At 37.6% G+C, this 25,776-nt stretch overlaps 2 protein-coding genes across 2 annotated transcripts in view; both read right to left on the minus strand.

Annotated features, from left to right (window-relative positions):
* Positions 1-25,776, minus strand: part of LOC133534730 (protein retinal degeneration B) — a 228,934-nt gene that overhangs the window by 113,107 nt on the left and 90,051 nt on the right. The gene's annotated exons all lie outside the window — the stretch shown is intronic.
* LOC133534720 (juvenile hormone acid O-methyltransferase-like) lies at positions 16,152-25,007 on the minus strand. The gene is made up of 4 exons (XM_061873960.1): positions 22,416-25,007; positions 21,085-21,256; positions 18,565-18,673; positions 16,152-16,932 (listed from the first exon to the last, which is right to left on the minus strand). The coding sequence occupies exons 1-4, from the start codon at positions 22,772-22,774 to the stop codon at positions 16,799-16,801; spliced, it is 774 nt and encodes a 257-aa protein (XP_061729944.1). The 5' UTR covers positions 22,775-25,007; the 3' UTR covers positions 16,152-16,798.

A 25,776-nucleotide genomic window follows, 5' to 3' on the forward strand; every position in this document is an offset into this window, starting at 1 on the left:
TTTGGCACATCTGATTTTACTCCACAATTGCAATTAGTGTAACTTGTAATCATATCACATATATCAGCCCAAAAACTAAAAATTACATGAATATATGACAGACAAAGTTGTTATTACATCTATCCGATTGTCGGACACTTTCTGCTCCACAGCTCAGTGCAGCGGTCTTGTTGATGGTTACCGGGAAACTACAACTAGTCACAATTATGTGGCGGATCCGTGCCTTTTGATTTTGAGCCTTTCCAAGGAAATGATATGACGCCCAAGGATGTTTTGCTCACGTTCACCCTCTAAAACAAAACAGTCACATTTTAAACAATACTATAACCTATGTCCCTAATTACTAACCTTGCTAATAGCTACCAGAGTTCTAAATTGCCAGCTAAAACAATGTTAGAATTTACATCTATGATGAATTTAGATTGTAATTTTGGACGCGATAGGGCGGCCGTGCGACTTAAGAGGGTGGTAAGATTAAATTTATATATTTGAATTTGGCAATAGTACACTTATTTTATTTATAGATTAAAATATTTCTTACCTTGAAATAATTGTTGTTTCTTAGTTTAGTACAATGGATTAAACTTTAACCGAGTTTGAGCGGAGATACTGTGCGGTGGATTTTTAATTTTAAAAATTAATCAATAAATCTATTTCAACAACATAAATCGTTATTTAATCATTTTATATGAAAACTGATAGTTTTGAAAATGAAAATAGTTTTGCGTCAATGACTTTGACAGCATTGACATTGCAGACTTTTGTCTATGTTCTAACCGGCCAGACCCAAGTGCAAGGCTTTATGGAGGGTATATGTGCCTCTGACCTCCATAGATTTTATGAACATAGACAAAGACAAACTGAAATAGGTAATAATTTATATAAAATAATAATAATTTACATATGGTAGTGTGACATAAATCAAAATATTTGATAAAAATGATTTTATTTGTTCCCAAAGTTGAATAGACAAAGTCAGTTAGGAGCAATGTTGCTGTAGCAAAATATTTTTATATTAATAACTGGTATCTATTTCCAGAGCGTTAGACCACACATGCGCAATTATGAAGCGTCATATCTTTCTAAAGATGTCGACAGGCCTTGCTTTGCGGGCATCTTTCTCTGTAGACTGCACAGACTACAGAGCCAGACCACATGAGAAGTCTAAGTGGCCGTTGCATCTCTTTCTAATTAGGGTGGCCATGAGTTATATAAAAAAAAAGAAAAAAAATATTAGTTCCATCTTACGCTGCAGCCACAGGATATTCCTTTTACAGTAAAGGTTTAAAATCTTAATGTTAAAGCCTAAGATTAACGATGGTCTCCACACTAGGCAAAGCCTGTATCGTGGTTACCGTGGTTACAAACATTTTTTACATGCATGTTTCTTTTTTTTTTTAATCCATTTAAATTGCTTGAGAATAAAGGTGCACAAGTTAATATGTATTTTAATATTTAATCTAGATATGAAATACAAAGATTAGTGTGTGTGTGTGTGTGCCTGTGTGTGTGTTTTTGCGCACGCATTAAATCATAGCAAGGAGATGCAGCCCTACGAGGGAATTTGTTCTCTTGGGATCAGATACCAACCGAGGTTACTATCTGCTGCTACCTTATAACTTTCAAAATGTCTTCACATTCGTCATAACTGCAGGATACCAGAAGAGACTGGATTTGCATTTTAACTTGACTTAACCGACAATCTTTTATATTGCAGGTTTTGAGTAATTTGTTGTATATGTGCGGAAACAGAAATGCTTTAAACCGTTTAGCAAAAGCAGATTTAACGCGTGGTTTCGGGACTTGGAATATTCTTTTCTGTAACATATTTATCAGATTAGATGTCTGGCTAGTATTTCTGTGCATGAGCATGGCAACACGTAAAATGAATAATTTTCTAACTGACAATACTTGAGCTTCACTATAAAGAGCATGTGTAGGATATCGACGGGGTCTAAGTAAGGAAACCTTAAGAACAGCCCTTTGAGCTCTTTCCAAGTCTATTAAAGTGGACTTAGCACAGCCACCCTACGCAAGAATGCAATAATCTAAAATAGATTGATATAATCCCAGATATACCATTTTAAGAGTTTGTCCATCTGTAGCCCAGTGGCGTAGCGTGCCTTGGCGGGGCCCCGTATAAAAATTTGTTTGGGGGCCCTTAGGAAGGGTAAAGATTTCTCACAAAAACGTACGTTGGGGGCCCCCGTGGCCCGGGGGCCCCGTATAATTGATACGGCAGATACGGCGGTAGCTACGCCCCTGCTGTAGCCGCTCTTAGTAGTTTCATTGTATAAATAAGTTTCCGAACCCTACCCGCTGTTATCGCGATGTGCTTTTTAAAATTAAGTTTCTCGTCTATTTCTACCCCTAAGGGGGCGTCCACAAATTACGTAACGCAAAATTCCTAATTTTTTGACCCCCCCCCCCACGCCTCATGTAACAGGGCCGTCACGCTTATCTGGGATCCCCCCCCCCCTTCAATTCCGTTACGTAACAAGTACTTTGTAAAAATCTTTAGGTTAATATTCAGAAAAGAAAGACAGGTGGTAGTATAGATACTTTTTAATCAAAAATCTGTCTGTTTTAATAAATCATTAAACTGTGGTTTCAAGGAATCAAGAAATTTAATCATCTATGAACGGGTTTTGGTTCCATTTCTTAATACATTCTATTAAAGATAAATCAGAATCGCTCTCACAATCGGTATCGGCTTCGTCGGCGATTCCATCTTCTGTGGCTATCTCTTCTTCTGCCACCCACTCCACCGTGTCAGGTGTCACCTGACACAATAGCTCTCCCTGACGCCGCGTGATAACTCGCCTAACGGAGACTTTATTTGCAGAAGTTGATTTTGTGTGAATAATTCTGCGGTGATGTGCAGCTGCTTTTTTAGAGCATGAATATGCCTTGAAGGCCTTTTGATAAATTTCACCTATTTTCGATGTCATCACTTTTAAATATATTAATTTACTTATAATTTAGCGTGACACACGGCACAAATCACAAACAACTGCGGCACTTGCAGCACGGTGCTGACTGTCTAATAGTATCTGTGTCTGTCTGTCATTATCGCGTCGCGCGCTCGGTGCTGCCAATATTTTCTCAGAGAAATACCGCAAATTAGGGATGTGAGAAACATTTTTTTTTTAAAATCGTGCGTGACGTAACGCAAACCTTGACCCCCCTCTCCCCAATGTAACAGGACCGTAACGCTTGGCCTGACTCCCCCCTCCCTCCAATTTGCGTTACGTAATTTGTGGACGCCCCCTACGTATCTTAAAGAGTTAGCTTTGTTGATACTGTCACAGAGGCATGAGCAGGGTGAAAGGGGAGAGTAAACATCACAGTTTATAGAATGGATTTTAAGGTTGGTCATTGATGGAGGGGGGCTTGAAGATGCAGATTTATGGAAGCACAAGAATTTGGTCTTGTCTGGATTCAGAGTCAAAATATTTTGGTCCAGCCACTGGAACAGCTTTTGGAGACTTGATACGTCTTTGACCTGGTCCCAAGAGTGACCATAAAAGATTATGGCAGTGTCATCTGCGTAGCAAAATACTTCACTATTTGAAAGATTGAGAGACAAAATATCGTTTATATATGCGATTAACAGCGTTGGGCCTAAGATGCTGCCCTGGGGAACCCCAAATGACACAGGCATTGGCTCACTGACTATACTACCGATTTTAACGCGCTGCCCCCTGCCAGTCAAGTAACTAGAGAACCAGTTCAAGGCGATTCCACGTATGCCAAGTGTTTCTAATTTTCTCAAGAGGATAGATATATGTATCTAGGATATTAGGATTAAAACGTAGTGATTATATGCTCTTTGATTAGGATAACGTGGAATATATAGTTTGGCCAAGATCTTTTCTCATTCGTGCATAGTCAGAGATAATCTTACTGTCTTTTTGCTGTGCTAGTATTATGGCCCTGAAAAGGGATGGATATAGTTTATTCTCTTTTGTAAAACGCTTCACAAAATCTTACTTAATTTAGTATTCCTAAAAGCTGTTACTGATAGGCGTACCGGACCGCCACCATGATCAATCGTGTGGAAGGTGGTCCGCCGTAACTTCCGTCAAGGACACAGGTATGAGTAAGAGAGAGAGAGAGAGAGAGAGACAGATATGCTGACAGGACCAGGGTTGCGGTCCGCTCCTCCGGTTTCTTATAGTTTTTAACCAAGGCGCTTGTCAATGGAGCGAATTAGACATTCGAGGGAAACATATTATCATTTTCATAAGGGCCCTCCGCACTCGTGCGTGAATCGAGGCGCGAAACCGCGAACGCGAGTGTGGCCCTCGCGTCGATGTCGCAGAATTCGCAGATTGTTCACTCCTTCTAAGGTCCGACCGAGATCTCGGTCTCGGTCTCGGTCTCGGCATTCTCGGCCAAAAATCGAGCCGAGATCTCGGTCTCGGCTCTCGGCCAAAATGGGCCGAGATTCTTGCCGAGACCGAGAATAGGCAATCATTGGTAAATTTGAATTTTCCGCGCACGAGCGCCCCGGCCGCGGTCTAAGCCACTCGTTGGTTGCATCGCCCGGTTGGTGTGACGTTTTTTGTGATTTCAATTGGTTTCGTAGCCACATTTTTTGCCAATTACTTATTAAATACTAAGTGTTGGGATCGGATAGGCGCGGTTGCAAGTAATGACTTGTAAATGACACTGGATATTTTATATACTGTACTGGAATTTTAAATATATTTGTGTTAACGGGAAAAAGCAAAGCAGTAGGTAATAAGTACACAACGACACCTGTGGTGGATATTTTGGGTTACAATATAGAACTCTTTATTTTGATTATTGTTATTTTATCTCCTTTTGTGCACATCTGTACCGAAAAAACCGGCCAGGTGCGTGTCGGACCACGCATAATGGAAGGTTCCGTACCTTCATACAATACAAAAAAGCCGTACAAGCAAAAGAGCGTATGTTAGTGGCACTTTCGTCGCTTTAATAAGAAGATCAGTTTTTTTTATAACTCTTAAATGGCTTAACCGACCATATTCAATATAATTTTCCTGAAAAATTATTTGCTTATTAAGCGTTATTATTTAGATTTTTTTTAATGGTTTTGCTCTCCCGGTTCAAAAGTTAGAGGGGATCACACCTTTTTTATTTGAAGCGATTATTGTCAAAAGTATTTACTTAGTCAAAAAAACATTTTTAGCAACCTTTCTGTATTTATAAAGACCTACCTAACGATGAGCCACATGATTATTTTTTTTAACTTTTTGTTACATTTATACGGAGTATATATTTTACATTTTTTTTTCGAAACGAAACGATTTACATAATACATCTACACCTACGTTCCAACTTTGGTTATAAAATATACCGTATAGTTTTTGACATACTTTTTTGGCTGTGACATACGCACAGACCGACAGACTTAAGGACATGACGAAACTAAAAGGGTTCCATTTTTGCCATTATGGCTACGGAACCCTAAAAATACTATTTAATAGCGCTATGAATTGATTATGATAACTTTTTCTGATAAATCGTCGAATTTCGATTATAAAAACATTTTTAGTGCAAAATTCGTCTTTTGTTTCTATTTTATAAATTCTCGGTCTCGGTCTCGGTCTCGGCCGAGAATCCCATTGAATCTCGGTCTCGGTCTCGGCCGAGACAAAAAAAGCGTTCTCGGTCGGACCTTAACTCCTTCGCGCCTTATTCCCCGTTTTTTGTCGGTATTTGGCCCGCGTCAAAGGAACCGCGAAGCGCGAACTTGCAAGACTCCACACTCGCAATCGCTTATCGCCGCGATTCGCTCACGAGTCGGTTAATCTGTTAAACTGTCATAACCTTCTATGGCGGCTACTTGGTTATTGGGTGCGAACTTGATCAACCAAAAATCAATTTGACAGTTCCCAGTTTGAATCAGTGCCTTGCCGTAAACTAAATCCGATCAGGAGGGCCTACCGCGAACCACGTTCGACGTGTTACCTCTCTGTCGCATTTTTTCATTCGTACGTAAGTGTGACAGGGAGGCAACACGTCGAACGTGGTTCGCGGTAAGCCCTCAGCTGACGCTACGGCGATCTTGCCGCGAACCAAACTGCGAAATCGCCGTAAAGTTGTGTGAGTGTGGAGTCTACGTCAACGTCGTCGCAGTGTGTTCGCTCCGCGATTCACGCGCATAGTCTGGAGGGGACTTTACGATACTATTATGGAGCTTGTTAGAGTCGAGCCTACTGCGAACGCCGAAGCTCGCAACTTGCGAGCATCTTTGGGGTCGTCCAGAAATCATGTGATCATATTTGGCCTATTTTTGACCCCCCGCTCCCCCTTGGTGATATTTGGTGATTTTAAAGCAACCCCCTCCCCCCTGCCACAAGATCACGTGATAGTAAAATAGGGTTGTTTCCAATTTTTTGAGACGCTTGTATTACGTTCTATATTAACTAAAAGTTGCCCTAAAATTCAACTTTTATACTAAAAACGGCTTTAAATATGTTAAATTAACAAAATATATCTTTACAGATGCTTTCGCGCCCAAAACGCTCTTTAAAAATTGTGTGACGTCACAGTTTATGGTTTGACACATAACTACAAACACACGTAGAAGATACGAACTGTCAACTGACATTTGTCATTAGTTGTTTATCGCCTAACTGTCAACAGTGTCAATCCGAGAGTTGTGACGTCATCAGAATCTTCAATGACGTTTCGAGTTTGGTCACGTGACGTATGCCAAAAGATATTTTAAATTCAATATTTACAAAAATATGGTCATTACAGGTCCCCTGAAAGTAGTTTAACATGTTCTTATAATCCAAAAGAATTTATTGGGATACTATTCTGCCCTAAGATTACTACGATTATTAAACAACCCTATTATGCTACGGGTACCCTTAGACGCGAAGCAAATCTAATGTCGTTTCTACTGTTTATGTTCAAGATGCTATCTCTCAAAAACAGGCACCGTAAAAATCTGCTCATCACTTATATACAAACATACTTTCATATATTTTCGTTTTAATATTCGTTTTTGATAGCAATGGCGGATGATTGAGGAAAAACGTCTCATAGCTCCCGCAAATTGTGACAGTCTAAGTATTATGGCTTATAAAACAGTTATAACTAACAATAAGTAAATACAGTTTGATTGAAACCACTTCTTTTCTCCTTGTTTTCCTTTTATGAACTCAGAAAAAAAGGTCCTTAGACAGATCCCCAAGCTTGGACATAACAACAAATAACTGTGAAACCGTGAATCTACTCGCTACGAAATTGATTTAATATTAATTATTTAAAGTTGGTGTGATGAATGTTTTTTTAAAGGGTAAATACGCATTTAAAATACAGCGGAATATTTGATCTGATTACATTTTTGAGTAATATTGATGTATTCAGCTTTCCCGCTTTGAAAAAAAACTACACGTGATATCTTCTCTGATCCCCCCTCCCCCATCGTGATCATTCGTGATATTTTTTTTGCTCCCAGCCCCCCCCTCCCCCTAAACGATCACATGATTTCTGGAGGATCCCTTTCTTTGTCACTCTTAACTCCTTTATATCTCCATGTATAAATTATTAACTAATATAAACGGGACTTAATCGCGTATTAAGTTCCGGGAACGGCGTTGTCCCCGTGCTTTCGAAGAAGACTGGCTAAAGTTGACATCAACATCTTCTAGCCGCGCGGGTTTTTCGAACTACTCACACTTGGACTCTTGTTTAATTGACTTGAACATTTTGCGCACTAGGGATGTTACTCTGTCAACACACAATACTAAAAATATCCGATTTTTCGACTGTCGATATTCGTTCTCGTTTACACATACTAATAACTGGAGGTCTACCGCAAAAGCCGAAATTCGCAAATTGCGGGGATTATTGTCTTTTACTCTCACTAAGACGTAATAAGAGTGACAGAGAAAAACGTCCGCAATTGATAATTTTTTTTTTTGTTCACGGAGTGGGCGATTGCGTTTACGCACCGTCCCCCAGGCTCGGGAAGGCCACAATGGGAGGTGTGTGGGACTCGCGCCGCTCCTGTCCCCTCTCGTCCCCCTCTCCATGAACTAACACCGGTCAATTGGTATTTTAGAGACAACGAGGAACATATCCATACCAGTTTTAGGTATTTAGAAGAGATGTCGACGACTTTTCTCAAAAAAGGCCTGTTGCCTCCAGAGTCCAGACTATTTGCCCTTCGGGTACCTACAGAACCCTAAAAAGGACCTAGAAACTGAGTATAATGAACATTCCCCCTTTAATATCTCATTAAATATTGATCCTAGAAAAAAAATGTACGGAACCTTTGTTGTAGATTTTTTTTTATTAATGTATAAAAAAAAATTGAATTCGGGCCACTGTTTACGAGTTATTTACGAAAAACAAAAAAATAGGGACCTGTGAATTGTTTGTGATTTACTTTCCCCCCTTGTTTCAAATATTAATCCTGGAGAAAAGTGTTCTGTATGTTTTTGTGGGAAATATTATGTTAATTATTTATGTATAAGAACCTGTTTTGTTAAGAGCTGCCGCTTCATATATCTTTCTTGTAGAAAATTTTATGGTAAATATTTATGTATGAGAGATTTTTTTTGCTATGGATCATACTTTACAAATTATTTACGAAAAACGAAAGATAAGGAACCTTAGAATTGATTTTAATTAACTTTCCGTCTTTAATATATTTTTAAATATTAATACTTTCAAAAAGTGTACTGAACCTTTTTTGTAAAAAAATATATATAGATTATTTTCGTTTAACAAGGTTTTTGCTATTGGGGACTGTTTACGGGCTATTCACGAAAATATAGTAAAATGGACCATAAAATTGATTTTAATTAACTTTCCCGCTTTAATATTTTTTAAATGTTGATCCTAGCGAAAAAGTGTACTGAATCTTTCGATTTGGTAAATTTATATATATTATCTGCGTTAAAGAACATGTTTTGTGATGGGCCTTCGTATACGAGTTATTTAAGAAAAACTGAAAAAAGGGACCTTTAAACCCCCCCTACCCGTTAGCGCCACCACCATCCGTACTTTCAGTATGTTGTGTAAGGCACCTTCAACTACAATTGTACCAAAATTTGCTTATACACGAATTATTTCTGCCATTGGGCTGTTTTTGGTATTCGTTTGGTGGGCTATATGTAAATTTGTTGGAGTTGCATAATATTTATAAATGTCAGTCTATGTGGGCGTCTAAAGAAGGTAGCTGGCAGGGACTGGATGCAGAAAACGGGAAATCGTGCTTTGTGGCGCACCTTGGGGAAGGCCTATGTCCAGCAGTGGACTGCAATAGGCTGACGATAATGATGATGAAGTATCTTTCAGCTTATAGTGCAAGTTTCATCAAAACTGGTTTAGTAGTTTTAATGATCTCGACGGTTAAGTTTTAAGATATGGCAATTTATTAACGATAAGCATACGATAAGTAGGTAATAATCTTTATTACGTGGCAAACATTCTAGAACCTAGTTGTTTTTGACGTCGGTTGTTATTAACGTCTTTAGCGTGATATTATTCTAATCAAAGTTATATAAAATATATATATATTATTCGGTACAAAGAAAACGCAAAAAAGTAGTGTAAAGACTTACACACCAGTGACAACGACAACTCCTTTCTTAAGTGCGGGCTGCGGGTCACGCGGTCGGGTCGTACTAGTAGCACAAGGACACTAATCTGCACTTAACTGCTAAAGGAAGACGATACATTATTGCGTAACCGCGGGATGGATTTATCTTCGCTTCAAGAATTTCGGTGTTCTGGATGATATATCTTTTGGATATTTTGAATTTAAGTGTATACTAAATATATACGTGACTACTTAGTATATATTTAAAAAGAATACAGGCTAAGAAATTTTCCACTCCCAGTTTTTGATAGTTCTAAAATACATAAATTTGGGTATGTATTTTTTTTTGGATTTTCTTACCCACTAAGATTAAGATGATAGTTGTAAAATTTGACGATTTAAAAGTGGTTGTTGCTAGGCCTATTTGAATAAAGAATATTTTGACTTTGACTTTGACTTTGTCTACGCCAAATTATATTCTAAGATCATATAAGAAGAAAAAAATGACGGAGCAATTTTCCGATGAAAATGAGCATCAAAAAAAGGAATTATCATTAAAAAAATCTCATGTTTGACAAAAATTTTAGATTTTTTTCTAGTATTACATACTGATACAAATAACTTATTTGGTGACATAGTTTTGGACAGAGGAATTACTCGGTTAAACATATAAACAGATTTATATTTTTACGTATACATACCTAACTTAGGAGTGTTTTTTTTTTGATATATATATGTTAGTTTCGTCTCATACTATACAATAACCAAGCAAAATTTCATCGACTGAGAAATTAATGCATGGGTCTCCATACAACAACTTGCTTCTGTGGCATGTATGGGGCTGAGAGGTGAAATCAAACACAAGTGCTTACTCGCGAGCGTCTGTATTGTAACTAACTCAACATACATCGTCAACTTATGTATATCTATATCTTACACTACTACACACACCTCATCTGGGGGGTTGTTGAGAAAAAAAAATTGATGTAAATTAATTTTTTTTTTATATAAAACTATGTATACACTATCAAACATTTTGTTTTATTTAAAGAAATCTAAACATATTGATAGTACAACAAAACACAATTATGAAATATGTTTACATAAAGTCAAACTATTAATGTTAACACAACATGACAAAAAAAAGAGCAGTGACACATGAGTCACTGGTTAAAAATCTTAGTCCTATTTTTATGGACAAGATCGATCTTACCATCTATTTCTAACTTAACATTTACTCCATCGTCCTCAATCACTTTAAAAGGTCCTTTAAAAAGATTATCAATTTTTTTTCCAGTTTCTGACTTAATCAAAACTAGATCATCTTTTTTATAAGTCACTGAGTTAGATAACTTATCATAATATTGTTTTCGTAATTCCTTAGATTTTAACAAATTTTCCTTGGCATCCTTATGAGCTATTTGTAGTCTGTATTTTAATTCTAGAGCATAATTATCGGGATTATACAGTGGTTGTACAGTTTTAATCAGATTACTAGGGATTTGACATTTCTTTCCGAAAACCAATTCAAATGGGGTATACTTTGTAATTGAATGTACTGTTGTATTGTATGCAAAGCACCAGAACGGTAGCCAATCGCTCCATGTGTCCGGGTGACCATCGCACTGAATTCTCATAAAAGCGGCTAAATGTTTGTGCATATTTTCCAAAGCACCTATCGATTGGTGGTGATAAGCGGTCGAATTAATCTTATTTATTTTTAGTAACTTACATACTTCTTCCATAGTGGATGACATAAACTCGGTACCTCGGTCCGTTGATATCATACCTGGAATACCGTATCTTAATATAAAATTACTAACTAGAGTTTTTGCTACGCTAATCGCATCCTTGCGTTGCAATGGGTAAGCTTCAATGTATTTCGTTAGCTCGCATTGCAACGTTAAGATGTACTTATTACCTTCCGTATCGGTGTCTAGCGGTCCAAGCAAGTCGAGGTATATTTTCTCGAATGCTGACGACGCTGTTGTCGTGATAACCATAGGTTGTCGTATATTTTTAGAGTACTTTGTTACTTGACATTTACTGCATTTTTTCACGAAGTCTCTGACGTCACTCTCTAAAGTTGACCAATAATATTTAGACTTGATGTTACTAACCATTCGGCGAACGCCGGCATGTCCGCTGGTTGGTAGTAAATGATAGTCGTTAATGATAACTCGTCTCTCGTCTTTGTCATCTATTCGGATTATATTTCCTAGGATTTTTATTCGCGGTCCGGACCAGTCTTTCATCGTTTTTATTTCATTTAACAATGTTTTTATAAATAACGCGTTTTTATCATTTTTTATCATACATAACTCGTCTATATTTATATTTCTACAGAAATCACTCAACATATTCACAAATACGGCTCGCGTGAAATGAGACATATAGTTAAGGTTTATGTAGAGACGTTTTTTATCCCTTGCGTACGCGAAACAATCTTTTTCTCTAGTTATTAACTTATTTTTTCTTAATTTTCTTAACTCGTGTTCTGATTCAAACAACATTTCTATTGAGTCATTAGGTTTTCTTAATATTTCCGCAATTCTCGGCTGATCAGACCTTGAATTCTCGGGTATACTAAGATCTCCTACACTCTCGTCACACAACTCCTCCTCTTGCCTCAACTTTTTACTCTGTTTCCTTGTCATAACTGTAACTTGTTCGCTCATACTTTTTAATTCGTCGGACGAAATTGAAATTCTACTTAACGCGTCTGCCACTACGTTCGAACTTCCTTTTATATATACTATTTTATAGTCATATTCCTCTAATTGCAATCTAAATTTAATTAATCTACTTGACGGATCCTTCATGCTGAAAAGGTATAAGAGTGGTCTGTGGTCCGTCATTATTGTGAACTGTTTTCCAAATAAATAAGGTCTAAAATAGCGTACACTCCAGACGATTGCTAAAAGCTCCTTTTGAATGACAGGGTAATTTAACTCGGCTTTATTCAAGGGTCTACTAGCATAAGCTATAGGTCTCTGATCTTTGTTACATAGTACCGAACCGATTGACCTTGAGGATGCATCTGTTTTCAAAATGTACTCATTTTCTGATGAAAAATCTGGGTATTGTAAGATAGGGGGAGTAATGAGTTTCTCTTTTAATTTATTAAACGAATTTTGGCATTCCTCTGTCCATTGAAATGGTATATTTTTCCTACATAATTTGTTCAATGGTAATGTTATTTCTGCGAAATTTGGAATAAATTTCCTATAGTAGTTGCAAAAGGCTACGAATCTCCTAACTTCATCACTGTTTGTTGGTGTTGGGTAATTCTCTAAAACTTTAGTTTTTTGCGGATCTGGTAACACGCCTTCCGCTGATACTACATGCCCTAAATAAAGTAGTTGTTTTTTCAGAAAATCACATTTTTGTGGGTTTACTCTCAAGTTGACCTTACGTAATCTTTCTAATACGTCGATTAAGTTTCTATTGTGTTGGTCCATGTTTCTGCCGAAAACAACTAGATCGTCCATGTAAATAAAACACTTTTCATATGAAAGTCCTGACATTGCTATTGACATTACCCGGGAAAATGCACTGGCACTGATTTTGAGGCCGATTGGGAGCCTTTTCATACGGAATTGACCTTGACCTGATGAAAACGAAGTTATATTCCTACTGTCTTCGTCCAATGCTGTTTGATAATAAGACTGCTGTAAATCAAGATGGCTAAAATATATTGCACCCGACAGAGAATCTAAAATATCGGTAATATTTGGCAGTGGAAATTTATCGTCCTGGATAACATTGTTTACTTTTCGGTAGTCGATGACTAAACGCCATTTCTTTGTATTGTTGTCAGACTTTTTCGGTACTAATAGTATCGGACTATTCCAATCGCTTTTAGATTCTTCGATTATATCGTCTTTAATCATTTGATCGACCTGCCTATTAACCTCCGATTTCATCGACGCTGGCAACCTATACGGTTTCGTATATATGGGTTTCGTGTCCGGTTTCACAGTGATACTTTGGGTCGATACATTCGTAGTTCCTAATTTATCCCCATCTAAATAAAAAACATCGGCGTATTTGGCACATATTGACTCTATAAGTTTTCTGTCTTCGTCATTTAAATGATTTAACTTTAAAGACGACAATAACCTTTTAACCCTTTCTACTCCGTTGTCGCATTTTTGAAAGTTGCAAATGTTATAATCACTCAAATTATCTAAAGTAGGTTCAAAAATAGGTAATTTTATGTTTTCGTCACTTGTATTTAAAATTCGCACTGGTATTCTACTTTGCTTAACTCTACTTATACTTCCCGCCAAAAATACATTTTCGGCCAATTTTTCGGAGTTTATAACGTAATCCTTTCCTAAATCGAATGATTTTACTCTAATTAAATGTATAGACTCACTTCTCGCTGGCAAAGATAAACAAGTTTCGTTTTCATTACTTCTTTGTATTCGTAACACACACCTTTGATTTCCATAATGCAAAGTAAGCTCGTCCTTTGTTAAGTCTATGATCGCATTATAAGTTCGCATGAAGTCTAAACCAAGTACTCCGTCCGCATGACACGGCATATCCTGATCTTGCAAAACGTGAAACCTATGCCTAATCTGTATCGTATTTCCGTCATGTAAAGTCACGTCCGCCACTTGTTTACTAGTAATACTGCCACCTACTCCTGATATAATAGTACCCTTCTCATATATCTGCGATTCTGTGGGAACGTTACTTTGTTGTAAAATTGATATACTTGCGCCATTGTCAATCATAAGAATAAGATTTTTTCCACCTACAGTAAAATTTACATAGTCTAATCCGTCACATATAGTTAAAACTTTATGCTCGAAAAAACTGAACTCTGTCTGTCTCGTCACTTGTCGAACTATGAGGGGTCTGCGGCTCGTGTGTATATGTATACACGTTTCCGCGGTGTCCACGACTCCTGCGAGTACTGGGATGTCCCCTAAAATTCGTACGTTGTCCACGGCCCCTGTGAAAATTATTACTAGGTACAGTACCTCTATTAGTGGAATAGCGTGGTATCCATGGGCTGTGGTAGGCTCTGGCTCGATTGGGTTGGTAGCTGGTGGGCCCGCGCCCACGCCAGCCGTAGCGCTGTGGCTGCTGGAAACCTCCTCTGTAGCCGTAGTTCATGTTCATGACTACTGGCTCGGGCTGGGGTCGCGCCAGCTCCTCGTCTTGGGCAGCTCTGACAGCTTCTTTTAATTCTGTGTATTCTCGGGCTGCTAAAATGGTACTAAGACGGCGGTTCCTCAAACCGTCCGTGAATTTCTTTATAGCTAAGGACTCGTTGATTGGTCTAAGGACATCGCGCGCCTCGGGCTTCCCGTCGGCTTGCGCTATCGTTAGGCCAATGAACAACTCCTCGATCTTATCACCATATTGAGTAATAGACATATCGCGCTGTGTTATGTTATTTAATTGTTCAAGTAAAGAGACTGCGGATTTCTTCGGCAACAAATATTTTTGTAGATCAGTCACTAAATCGACAACAGTTTCATAACTCGATTTAAGTTTTAGTTGCGCAATTTTATTAATTCTTGTTTTAAGGACAAATGAAATTAGTAATTTTTTCTCGCAATTTTCGTTCAATATACTGTCTAGCATTTCAATACCGGAGATCATTTTTTCCACGGTCTCCTCCTTGCCGTCCAAAATAGGTATTAAGCTGTTCGCTTCTTTTATTTCGAATTTTTTCTCCATTTTAATTGGTTTTTCGGTTACACACTCTAAAACTTTATATTGTAAAATTTTATTATAAGCCTTATCTATTTTTTCACATAATAATTCTAAAATATAACACTCCTCGGACTCAGACAGATCATCTAAATTAACAGAAGTGATTAAAGATCGGTAGTCCTCATATATCAACTGTGCATTGTCAATTTTTTCCTGACCTTGTTTTAGTTGCCTTCTAGCCTCGCCTAATTTTCGTAGGTATATGCGTATATTTTCTAACTTATTATATATAGTCTGTAATTCTAAATTCATACCCTTAACATTTCCGACGCTTTTCACTCCCGACACTTTTCACTTCACACACACACTATACGTAGAACGCCGCGCTTTCATCCACCGCTTATGCGCCTTCCTCCTCGTCGTCCTTGGCCGGAACTGACTTCCTCATGGACAGCCTAGCTTGCAATCGTGCCCAAACTTCTCTCCTGACTTCTTTGTGTATGTATTTTTGCTGTGCCTTCTTGAAAAACTTGTACAGGACGCAGCAACCGATGAGGGCGAGTACGACGAAAAGAACGCTTATAAGGATGTTATTGACCTTTGTGTGATGCTCGCTCGTGCCCGTCGCATCATTCGATCCAACCGCATTCTGGGTGATCACAACCTCTTTCTCCTCCTGCTTGCTGTATCCTTGCCCCATCACGCCTGAGTTACTGTATTTTTTCTACACGAAAATTGTCCATAATCGTATTAATAGTCTGCAGTACTGTCGCTTACGCAGCCTATATTGTAATAATCACGCTAACACTGAGGCGGCGAAAACGCTGACACTAACATCGTGCGGCCCGGCGGAGCCCGCGCTCGAGGTCACGGTCGCCATGTGGCATGTATGGGGCTGAGAGGTGAAATCAAACACAAGTGCTTACTCGCGAGCGTCTGTATTGTAACTAACTCAACATACATCGTCAACTTATGTATATCTATATCTTACACTACTACACACACCTCACTTCATTTCCTACACTACAACGCCGATTTCTGGTTTAGAATAGTAGTGAGTGCATTGAGGTATATAGTAAGTGAGTGACAGTTAAAATGCAAGAATAATACTCGTACCTACACTACGCCACCTACAACAATGAAGTTGCAAGGAATGCGGCGTTGTCAGGGCGTTGTTGTGTGTATGAAGATAATTGATTAAGTTACATTGCAGCTCATTAGTATCATAATTTAAAACATCTTTGATTTGTTTAAAAATAATTTTAATCGATTTAGCCGTATAGTAGAAATAAGCAAAGTTAGCCGCAAAATGGCCTGTATTATTATTTATTTTACGCTGAAACTAGAAATTTTAGGAAAAAAGTCAGATGTTGCGATTGTTGTATTACTTACAATCTATGGACTTACATAGTTCGAAATAAAGATTCTATATATATAAAAAATTATGGAAAAAACATATATATAGATTTTTTTTCCATAATTGTTTGTTGACCCATTTAGAAGAAATAGCATCTGAAAAGTAACAGGTTTTCGACAAAAACGGCGCGTAGCGCCTTAACGTGCACGTAATTATTTTATGCCGTAGGCTACAATCAGTTGGTAGTCCATTTTTATAGCGTTTGGTGCCACCTCAAAGTAGTCTTTCATAAATTCTTCCCATCTTTCGTTCAGAGTACTAAAGGGGTTAACAGCCTTAACCAAGCCTGAAATTAAATTTAAAACAGAAATCAGTATATTTTATCTTTTTTTTTGCGTGAGTACAAATCAAAAAATATTGGAATGATTGGAAATCACTTCAACTTATATACTAACTTATATTATATTATACAAGTATATTTCATTCTCCTTAGATAAACATGAGAGTCGTACTAAATGCTAATATGTACCTACAGAAGACTGACAGTGTCTATATTATCTATACAAAGTATTAGCGTTCATTCAATGGTCAGCGCCATCTTTTGAACGAAAGTTGAGTTATTTTGATAAGGGGTCTAAGCGTCGAACTAAATGAATGGAACTGAGACCTACTTCAAAATAACTCGATCTCCGTTCAATATTCGCTGGTGCTATGGAACCCGAATCCGCCAGCAGAGGTCTAACAGTGCGGCTTACGTGGGCGATGACTCGCGAATGCGACACGGCGCGGCGCGGCGCGGCGGCCCAAAGGCATTCGGAGATCGCCCACGTAGGACACTTCCAGAGGTATCAAAGGATTGAATTCACCCGCGCCGCGCCGCTTCGCGTGCGTGACTTATTCGCGAATTTAAAAAATTGGCAATACGTGACATTATATTCCAGTGCCGGTTCACATTATGAGTGCATTTGCAATGGAGTGTTGGAGTGTAGCGATTAGCTAATAAAATAAACTGTATTTCAACGTTTCCAAATGTTGCGTTATGGCCTCTATGGCCTACACTCGCTCGCCAAAACCTCTAATTGTACAGTATGTACTTGGGTCAGAAGTCATAGTTCGCGTAACAAGTTAACAACTGTCAAAGACCTGGCTGTAACCTTCGACGTCGCTCTTACTTTTCATGGCCACATAAAAGGAATTGGCTGTCCCAATTACACGCACTTTAGCACATAATAGTACATTTCGATGCTAGTGCGGAAAGTATCAATGACATTTCCGCACGTGTATCGAACGACGTTTTTTAATACAGTTGCGAAAAAATAAGAAAAACAACAAGTAGTTTTTTTTATGCATGTTCTACTCGTAAGACAGAAACAATTGTAAATATAAAATATTATACTATTATTACCTAGGTATCGTTGTTTACGATTATTTGTGTATCGTATATTTAAATTGTATGAAAACAATATCGAATGTTGCCTTTGGAAACTTAAAACATTCTTGCAGTAAGAAATACGCCTCTGCTTTGAGAGGAGTGTCGGCAGCTATTCCGTTCCATTCAGACAACTTAATAAGAACGGTTTTTCAATATTCAATATTAAAAAATAAACGTGTTATAATGATGAAGAGGTAAGTAATAAAATATGAAATATGCTTATATTTATTATTTTTACATTAACAGTAGGTTTTTATGTTGATTACGACTTTTAAAGGAAACTAACATTAACACTCATCAAGTCATCAATAAGTAGTTATGAATTGGAACAAGTGGAAAAGTAAAAAGCACTAGTTCGCGAAATCCAACTTTCCGCACGCTAAACAGCTACGTAAAGTAACACTTTTTGAGCAACTGTATTAAAAAAACTCATCCGCAGTGCGGGCTCTAAGGCTGCATGCTCCCTTCCGTCATGGGCACCAGATTGTGATATTATGTTTGCCAGTCGATGGTTGGCTTTGTATCAGATTGCAAATAAGTACTTACATTTGAAAGTATTTGCATCGTTATATGTATGCGTGTTATCAAATACATTCACTTCTATTTCTTTGAAGCCGATTGAAACCATTATATTTCTCACATCGTTCTTGGGGTCCTTTAAACAAAAATATTAGTTAACATTGGTTATTCAAGAATATTTATGCATATAGGCACCTAAAATTGTAATTATGTAGTAATATTTTCAATACTACATACTTACTTAATATCTATAAGTAACTACATACCGTGTTAAGGCGGAAGAGTATGGGTATGGGAGAAACGGAATGGTACTGTAGGTAGTGTACCGGGGGCTGAATTTAGCGGGACTTTTCATTCATACTGTAGGTATTTTTTAACCGATTAAAAAATATTAAAATGAGTTTTCATAACTCGGTTGTTATTTTTTATGCTTTCAACACACTTGCTCAAAACGACGTTTTTATTCCACCGATTTTTGGGTCATAATCCTAGATATTAAACACGCGTGCTTTTTCAGTATACATATTATAACACTTGTGCGTTTTCATTATATTATCCGACTGAGTTAAGAAGGTAACTGCATGATTGCTAATAATATGCATGGAAACGGAACCTTCTTAATTTGGTCAAGTAATACATTTTTTAACCAACTATTAGGTTCCAAATGTTAGTTCAAAGAGGTTTTATCACACCAAACATAATTTATAGATTAAATTATCTCGTAAATTACATTAATAAATAAACATACCATTTTATCGATTTGATAGAGATCACACATCGAGACGGATGGAGATCCGTCGAATAGAAATACGAAAATATTATCTTTATACATTTTTTTAATTGGCTGTTTGTCGATTTCGTTCGCGCCTTTGCCTTGCCCGCGCATTGGAATCGTGCGTAAAAAAAATAACGCGCCAGTCATTTTCCGTATTTGTCACAAAATTGGAATAGTTTTGCATGTTTTTAGTTTATATATTGACGAAAATGACATTTTCATCACACTTGCTCGAAAAAGTTCTTATTTCATGCAGGTGTACTGAAGGACAAAGGCCTATTTTGTTCCCGCGGGAGTTATGGATTGTGATAAAAAGCTATAACTCCCTAGGGAGTTATAGCTTATTATTTTATTATGTCACTTTTTTATACAAACCAAGTAGCATAAATAAGTTTTACTTTTGAAATACTGACGTTTATAATTTATATTTTTGTTTATGTTTAAAATTAAATAATTCGATTAATTTAACAGCCGTTTAAAATATTTTTCCATATTTATTAACGGTGGCTGAATGCCGAATAGGTCTGTGCCCTCGATGCTAACCTGTCAAGAAATTACAAAATGGCGGACGTATGTTTGATATGTCACCGTATTTAAGAATTATTTCGTTTAAAATTTAGTTTTTTCTTCGCAAGTGTGATGAAAAACATTGTGTGTAACTCCGCGGGTAAGAATATTGCAAACTCGGGACTTTAATTCCCTCCAGCCTGCGGCTGTCGGGAATAATCACCCTCGTGTCCAAAATTTCACCTATCCCCCTCGTTGCACAATGTACTATTTCAAGCATTGAAAATGAAGAACACATAAAATTGACGCTGCCAGTAATACTAATAGAGGCAAGAGCCGAGAACGAGAGCCTTTTACCGTCAAAATCGGGTGGAAAATAATTGGCGGCATACATATGAAGCTTTTATACAATGGAAAATCAGCAAAAACGCCCAGTCTTTCTTAGAAAACGTGTTGTTAGCTTACTTCAATGAACTGGCGAATAAGTCCCTACAAGCCCAGCAAGCTTTGGTGCAATTATTCGATGTTAAAACTGTAAGTCACCATTTTGAAAACTGTACTTTTACTGTTTTGACAAAAATAATAATTTATAAGTTTTGTTTGTTCCTCGCAAGTGTGTTGAAAAACGTCGTATGAAACGCGTGTGCATTGGTCATTACCCACATCGGCTTTCTTATTGCGCGCTCGCTTACAGCTCGGCGCGCGCACAATATCGCCTCGTTTTTCATAATGTACTATTGTTACTTCATAACTCTCTTAATTACTCGACCGATTTTGAATTTTTTTATCTGATTGAAAGTTTTTACAAACAGATTAGTCCCATTTTTGTCAAAACTCAGTACTGATAATTGGATCCATGTGCAACATATAGTTATTTTTGTATTTTCATAAAAAATACATTTGATAAAAAAGTGAAACTGCTGATGATGACCAGAACGAAACTCTTCAACGACAACTTCTCTTTCACTTTGTGCCTTATGGAGTCCCTTGCTACGCTCAAGCTTCCAAATAAGAATCACTCGCTACGCTCGTGGTGCTTTCGCCATCTCGGGACTCAAATTTAACACTCGCATCAAAAACAAACTTTGCTCTTTTGTTGTACAAATAACTACTATAAATTGGTAGTAATTAAGCAGGTAGGTACTTGTGTTTTTCGATGACGGCTATAGTTTTTTGTTTCTTGTTTACTTGAAAACTAGTTATCCTGGATCTTAGAATTATGTTTTCAAAATGTAGGTAACTACTTTACTACTAAATAATATTACCGGAGAATCGTGATAGGGTGACGTGAAGGTCTCAACATCTTTAAGGTCTTCAGCCCACTTCGCCTTGCGAGCGAGTGTGCGATATACATCGTAAACGGGGTATCGCCCGAGAAAGATAAGCAGGCAGCTACCTCCATCTTTTAAGGAATTATAGATGAACGAGAAAGCGGCCCTAGAAACGAACAAGATTGTTATTAATGTATAAAGAAAAAACCTCCTTCACTCTTAAGAAATGCAAGTAGGTATATGTACAGATGCAGAGAGAGAGGTGACCCCCATAAACTGATGTATGCAGGGGGGGTCACCTCTCTCTGCATCTGACTGTACATTAAAAACACTGCTTATATTTAAGTAATTACCTATATAGTATATACCTACCTAACTATTACATTACAGACATCTCAATTTTCTTTTTTATGATTGAATCATCTCAAAGTAAAAACTTATTTGACGTTGCCATATTAATGTATATTACATTGACTTGACCTTTACCTTACTGCCTTCTACTGGAACACACGACACAAACATGCATCAAAAATAATCCAAACTTAAACTTCTTTTAAACCTTGCAATTTGTCCTTCCCTTCCTACCTCCCTTGAGCATAGTAAGGGATCATCCATTAATTACGTCACATGAGTTTTTCGGAACTTATGTACAAAATATCATTTGATATTTACCAGTCGCTTTTCGGTGAAGGAAAACATCGTGAGGAAATCGGATTAATCCCAACAAGGCCTAGTTTACCCTCTGGGTTGGAATTTGCCCAGGGTAGGCAACTTTCGCGGTAGAAACGGCGGCGGTAGAAGCGTTTTACACGCGAGCTAGGCCGTCGTCTCAGACAGAAGGGGAGGGTACCCGCTCCGAGTCGTTCCTTGTGCAAAGGCTGTCCATGGTAATCCAGCGTGAAAATGCTGCGAGCATCATGGGCACCTTCGCACCGGAGACGGGAGGGAGCGGTTTGTTTGTCTAAATTTTTAGTTGTAATTTTATTGTAAAACATTTGAAAAGAACATTTATACACAAAAAATATTTTTGATATAAAAGATATATTAGTAATTTAATAACAAAAAAACAATTTAGGAAAGATAATTACACGAATGAAAACGATTTTCATTTTAAAAACTTATCATTTAACTGTACAGTGAATAAATAATACTTATAAAAATATTTTTTCGGTTACAAAGTGATGTCACAAAGTTTGTGACTCCCCCCTCTCCCTTGTTACAACATTTCACTGTCACATTTTCTTGACCCCCTCCCATCCCTAAACATGTAACGTAATTAATGGATGGCCCCTAAGTTATGAAAAAGAGATAGAATCTTAACTTACTCCTGTTGCTGGATCCTTTGAAACACATAAAAAGAAAACGCATGATCAAAGGCGTCTTTCAGGAACAGTGGCAATTGCTTTGTAATATCCAATTGCATAAACTCGATGTGTTCGCTCCTGAAATGTTCGTTCGCGTATTTAACCATCTGCGGACTTATATCACAGCCCACTATTTTACTATAACTGGGTGTCGCATGCTTTTCCAAAATAGTTTTAGTCGTGCTCCCGTCTCCACTTCCAATGTCAATGATAGATGCATTTTCCTTCCATCTGTTGTTAAAGGTGAATTCTGCTAAGGCTTTATTTGCGTCCCTTTTGGAAAGGAATGCAACTTTTCTATATAAATCGGGGAATTCCATAACTTTGAGAAGTTAATAGGTTTCAAAATTAAATGAGATAAAGACGCTCTTGCTGCTTCGACTGAGTGCAAATGATAATGAGAAATCAAGTCAGTCAAACTCACGTCATTTAGGTACCTAACATATTGTAATGTAATGCACCTATGTTTACACAGGTAATTTAAAGGTTGTGACCTGTAGCGCTTGTAATACCAAGTATTAATACTTAAGCGCTACAAATAGTCCATGAGCTTGCTACTTCAATTGATCATTTTTTTAAAGGCCGTTAACAAGTTTGAATATTGTCCTTTATCTACTTCCGTAACAGGAACAGTTACCATGTTTGAGATAGAATCCTCTAACCTAACAAATAGACGGACGGACAGGTGAATGCTTCGAATATGGAACCCACAGAAAATATATGTTTTCTGTGGAGGAAAGCTTAAAAAAAAGTGTTAAGAGGCGGAAGTGCGTTACAAGCAGAAGTTTGCATGGTAAAGGGCCCTCCACACTCGTGCGCGAAGTGAGGCGCGAAGCCGCGAACGCGAGTGTGGAGGGCCCTCGCGTCGATTTCGCATATTGTTCACGCCTTCGCGCCTTATTCCCCGTTTTTTGTCGGTATTTAGCCCGCGTCAAAGGAGACGCGAAGCGCCAACTTGCAAGACTCCACACTCGCGATCGCTTCGCGCCGCGATTCGTTCACGAGTCGGTTAATCTGTAAACCGTCATAACCTTCTATGGCGGCTACTTGGCTATTGGGTGCGAACTTGATCAACCAAAAATCAATTTGACAGTTCCCAGTTTGAATCAGTGCCTTGCCGCTAACTAAATCCGATCAGCTGACGCTTCGGCGCCATCTTGCCGCGAAGCAAACTGCGAAATCGCCGTGAAGTTGTGCGAGTGTGGAGTCTACGTCAACGTCGGTCGCGGTATGTGGGGGTTGAAGTTGAACCGGAAAAAAGAAATCATCCATATAGATCATATATAGATAGTCCAGACTTGCAAATGGCCAGTTTCTAAATTACTGAAACAATTTTTTTTTAATACAGTTGCTCAAAAAGTGTTACGTAGCTGTTTTAGCGTGCGGAAAGTTGGATTTCGCGAACTAATAGTGCTTTTTACTTTTCCACTTGTTCCAATTTATGACTACTTATTGATGAGTGTTAATGTTAGTTTCCTTTAAAAGTGGTGTGGCGACCACATACATTCGTGTGTAGCCACCTTTTCAAACAACCACGGCAACACTCGGACTGTTATGTTGACTGAGAGAGAAAACCGAGGCAATTATTACCCATGTTTTTAGATTGTTAGAAACCAATAGTGTATACTGTATAAATCCTGATGAGTAAGGTATAAGACAAGACAAGACAAGACAAAGCATTTATTGCAATCATATTAAGTACACAAAATTACATAATATGTACCCTGCAAGGGCGCAGCAGTCTTATAACTAAATAACAATCTAGTACAAAGATTTACAGACAATTATTTGAGATCACATTATTCCTACAGACGAGCGTATTTTGTAAAATGCTTCCTTTTTCATTCAAGATTACGACTAACTTTTAGTATTTATTCAAAAACGTACTTAAATAATCGTTTCCTAAACTAGCGGCTCCAACAGTTCAAATTTTCATTTTCTCTTTTAAACCTCTTTTTTAATGAGTTTTGCAGTGAGATGTGGCGTTTCGGTTTTCAATTTTGCTGTAAACTAGAATCATTTGGTACATGAATGACTACAATTTGATTCAACATATCTCGTACGAGGGGCTGCAGTGGCATCATGGTTCCAATTTTATCGCTTGTCACTATGCCCGTCACTTTCGCACTTACATCGTTGTTAGAACGTGACAGGCATGGTCACAAATGATAAATAGCCAACCATCTTAGCCCTGCTGGAATGATTAACAATCGAAGATTCATTTGAAAAAACTGATAAAATACCTTCCGAGTTTTCTTCATTTTTTTGGCGAAAACAGGGTTTTATTATATTTTTTTTCCGCAAATTGTACGCATATTTTGCTTTAAAAATAATATTATAGCAAACTGTAACTTTATGTTAACCTATAAAAAAAAAATCATAACTATGGGACCTACATTGCCGTAAATTTATATTTTTTTAAAACACGTAGGGTCAGTTGTCCTAGGTTGAAACAAACGGACACAGTGAAACTTTGCAATATCTCGGAAACTAGGTGTTACCAGCTAGTGCCAGCTATCAAGCAAGGACGGGCTCAGGGACCCCCCGCACCTCCCCAATTAGACCAGCGGTTGAACAAAAATGGGTTTCGATAATATTAAAGTTTTTTCTTTTTTGATATGTCATTGCGAGTATGTTAAATAATACTTTGGTAAAAAGTTAGAAATTTTAAGGTTGAGCTTTCGGTTATATTTAAATATTTTAATTTTTGCTAATAACTAAGTAAATATAGAATTAAAGTTACAGAAAACTTTAGCATATCGAATAACACTTCAATTTATGTACAATTTTCAGTTTTTAGAAATCTGGAACAGCTGCTTTCTGGTAAACGTAAAAACACGAGTTATTTTGTAAATATAGAATTAGAGTTGCTGATATTGCAAAATTACGATATTATCGATCAACTTAGTATTCTAGTAAAAAGTTAGACATGTAGACAATGTGCTTGTCTAGATATTGATTTCAGGTTAAGCAGTATGGCTAATATTGAATTAAAGTTTGTAGAGTTAATAATAATCGATCATCAACAATGATCTCAGTTACTAAACAAAAATTTAGAAATATAAAATCACGGCGACACTCATTACTGATATGTATGCATTCCTTGCTTATATAAATACGTTACGTTTCAAACGCGCGGCAAGTTTGCGCGCGCCGCGCGCTGTGGCAGGAGGCAGCGAACAACGGTAGTGGGGAGCGGGGTGGCCTTGACTGCGTCTACGGTCCATCAAAAAAATTCCTAAAGCGTGTTTTAAATTAATAGCAATAGAAATTTTTTATTTTGTTGTTACTATAATAGGTATTGCCCGCGGTTTCGTTCACG

The sequence above is a fragment of the Cydia pomonella genome, chromosome 2 (assembly GCF_033807575.1).
Source record: "Cydia pomonella isolate Wapato2018A chromosome 2, ilCydPomo1, whole genome shotgun sequence".
Taxonomy (NCBI): Eukaryota; Metazoa; Arthropoda; class Insecta; order Lepidoptera; family Tortricidae; genus Cydia; species Cydia pomonella.

What these genes read in the sequence shown, in the direction of transcription:
- LOC133534720 (XM_061873960.1), bottom strand. Translation starts at nt 22,774, where the DNA reads ATGGAATTCCCCGATTTATATAGAAAAGTTGCATTCCTTTCCAAAAGG. An exon ending in CAAAGGATCCAGCAACAGGA is followed by an intron (nt 21,257 to 22,415) that starts GTAAGTTAAGAT and finishes GTTCGTTTCTAG; the next exon opens with GGCCGCTTTCTCGTTCATCT. An exon ending in CACCCTATCACGATTCTCCG is followed by an intron (nt 18,674 to 21,084) that starts GTAATATTATTT and finishes TTTTGTTTAAAG; the next exon opens with GACCCCAAGAACGATGTGAG.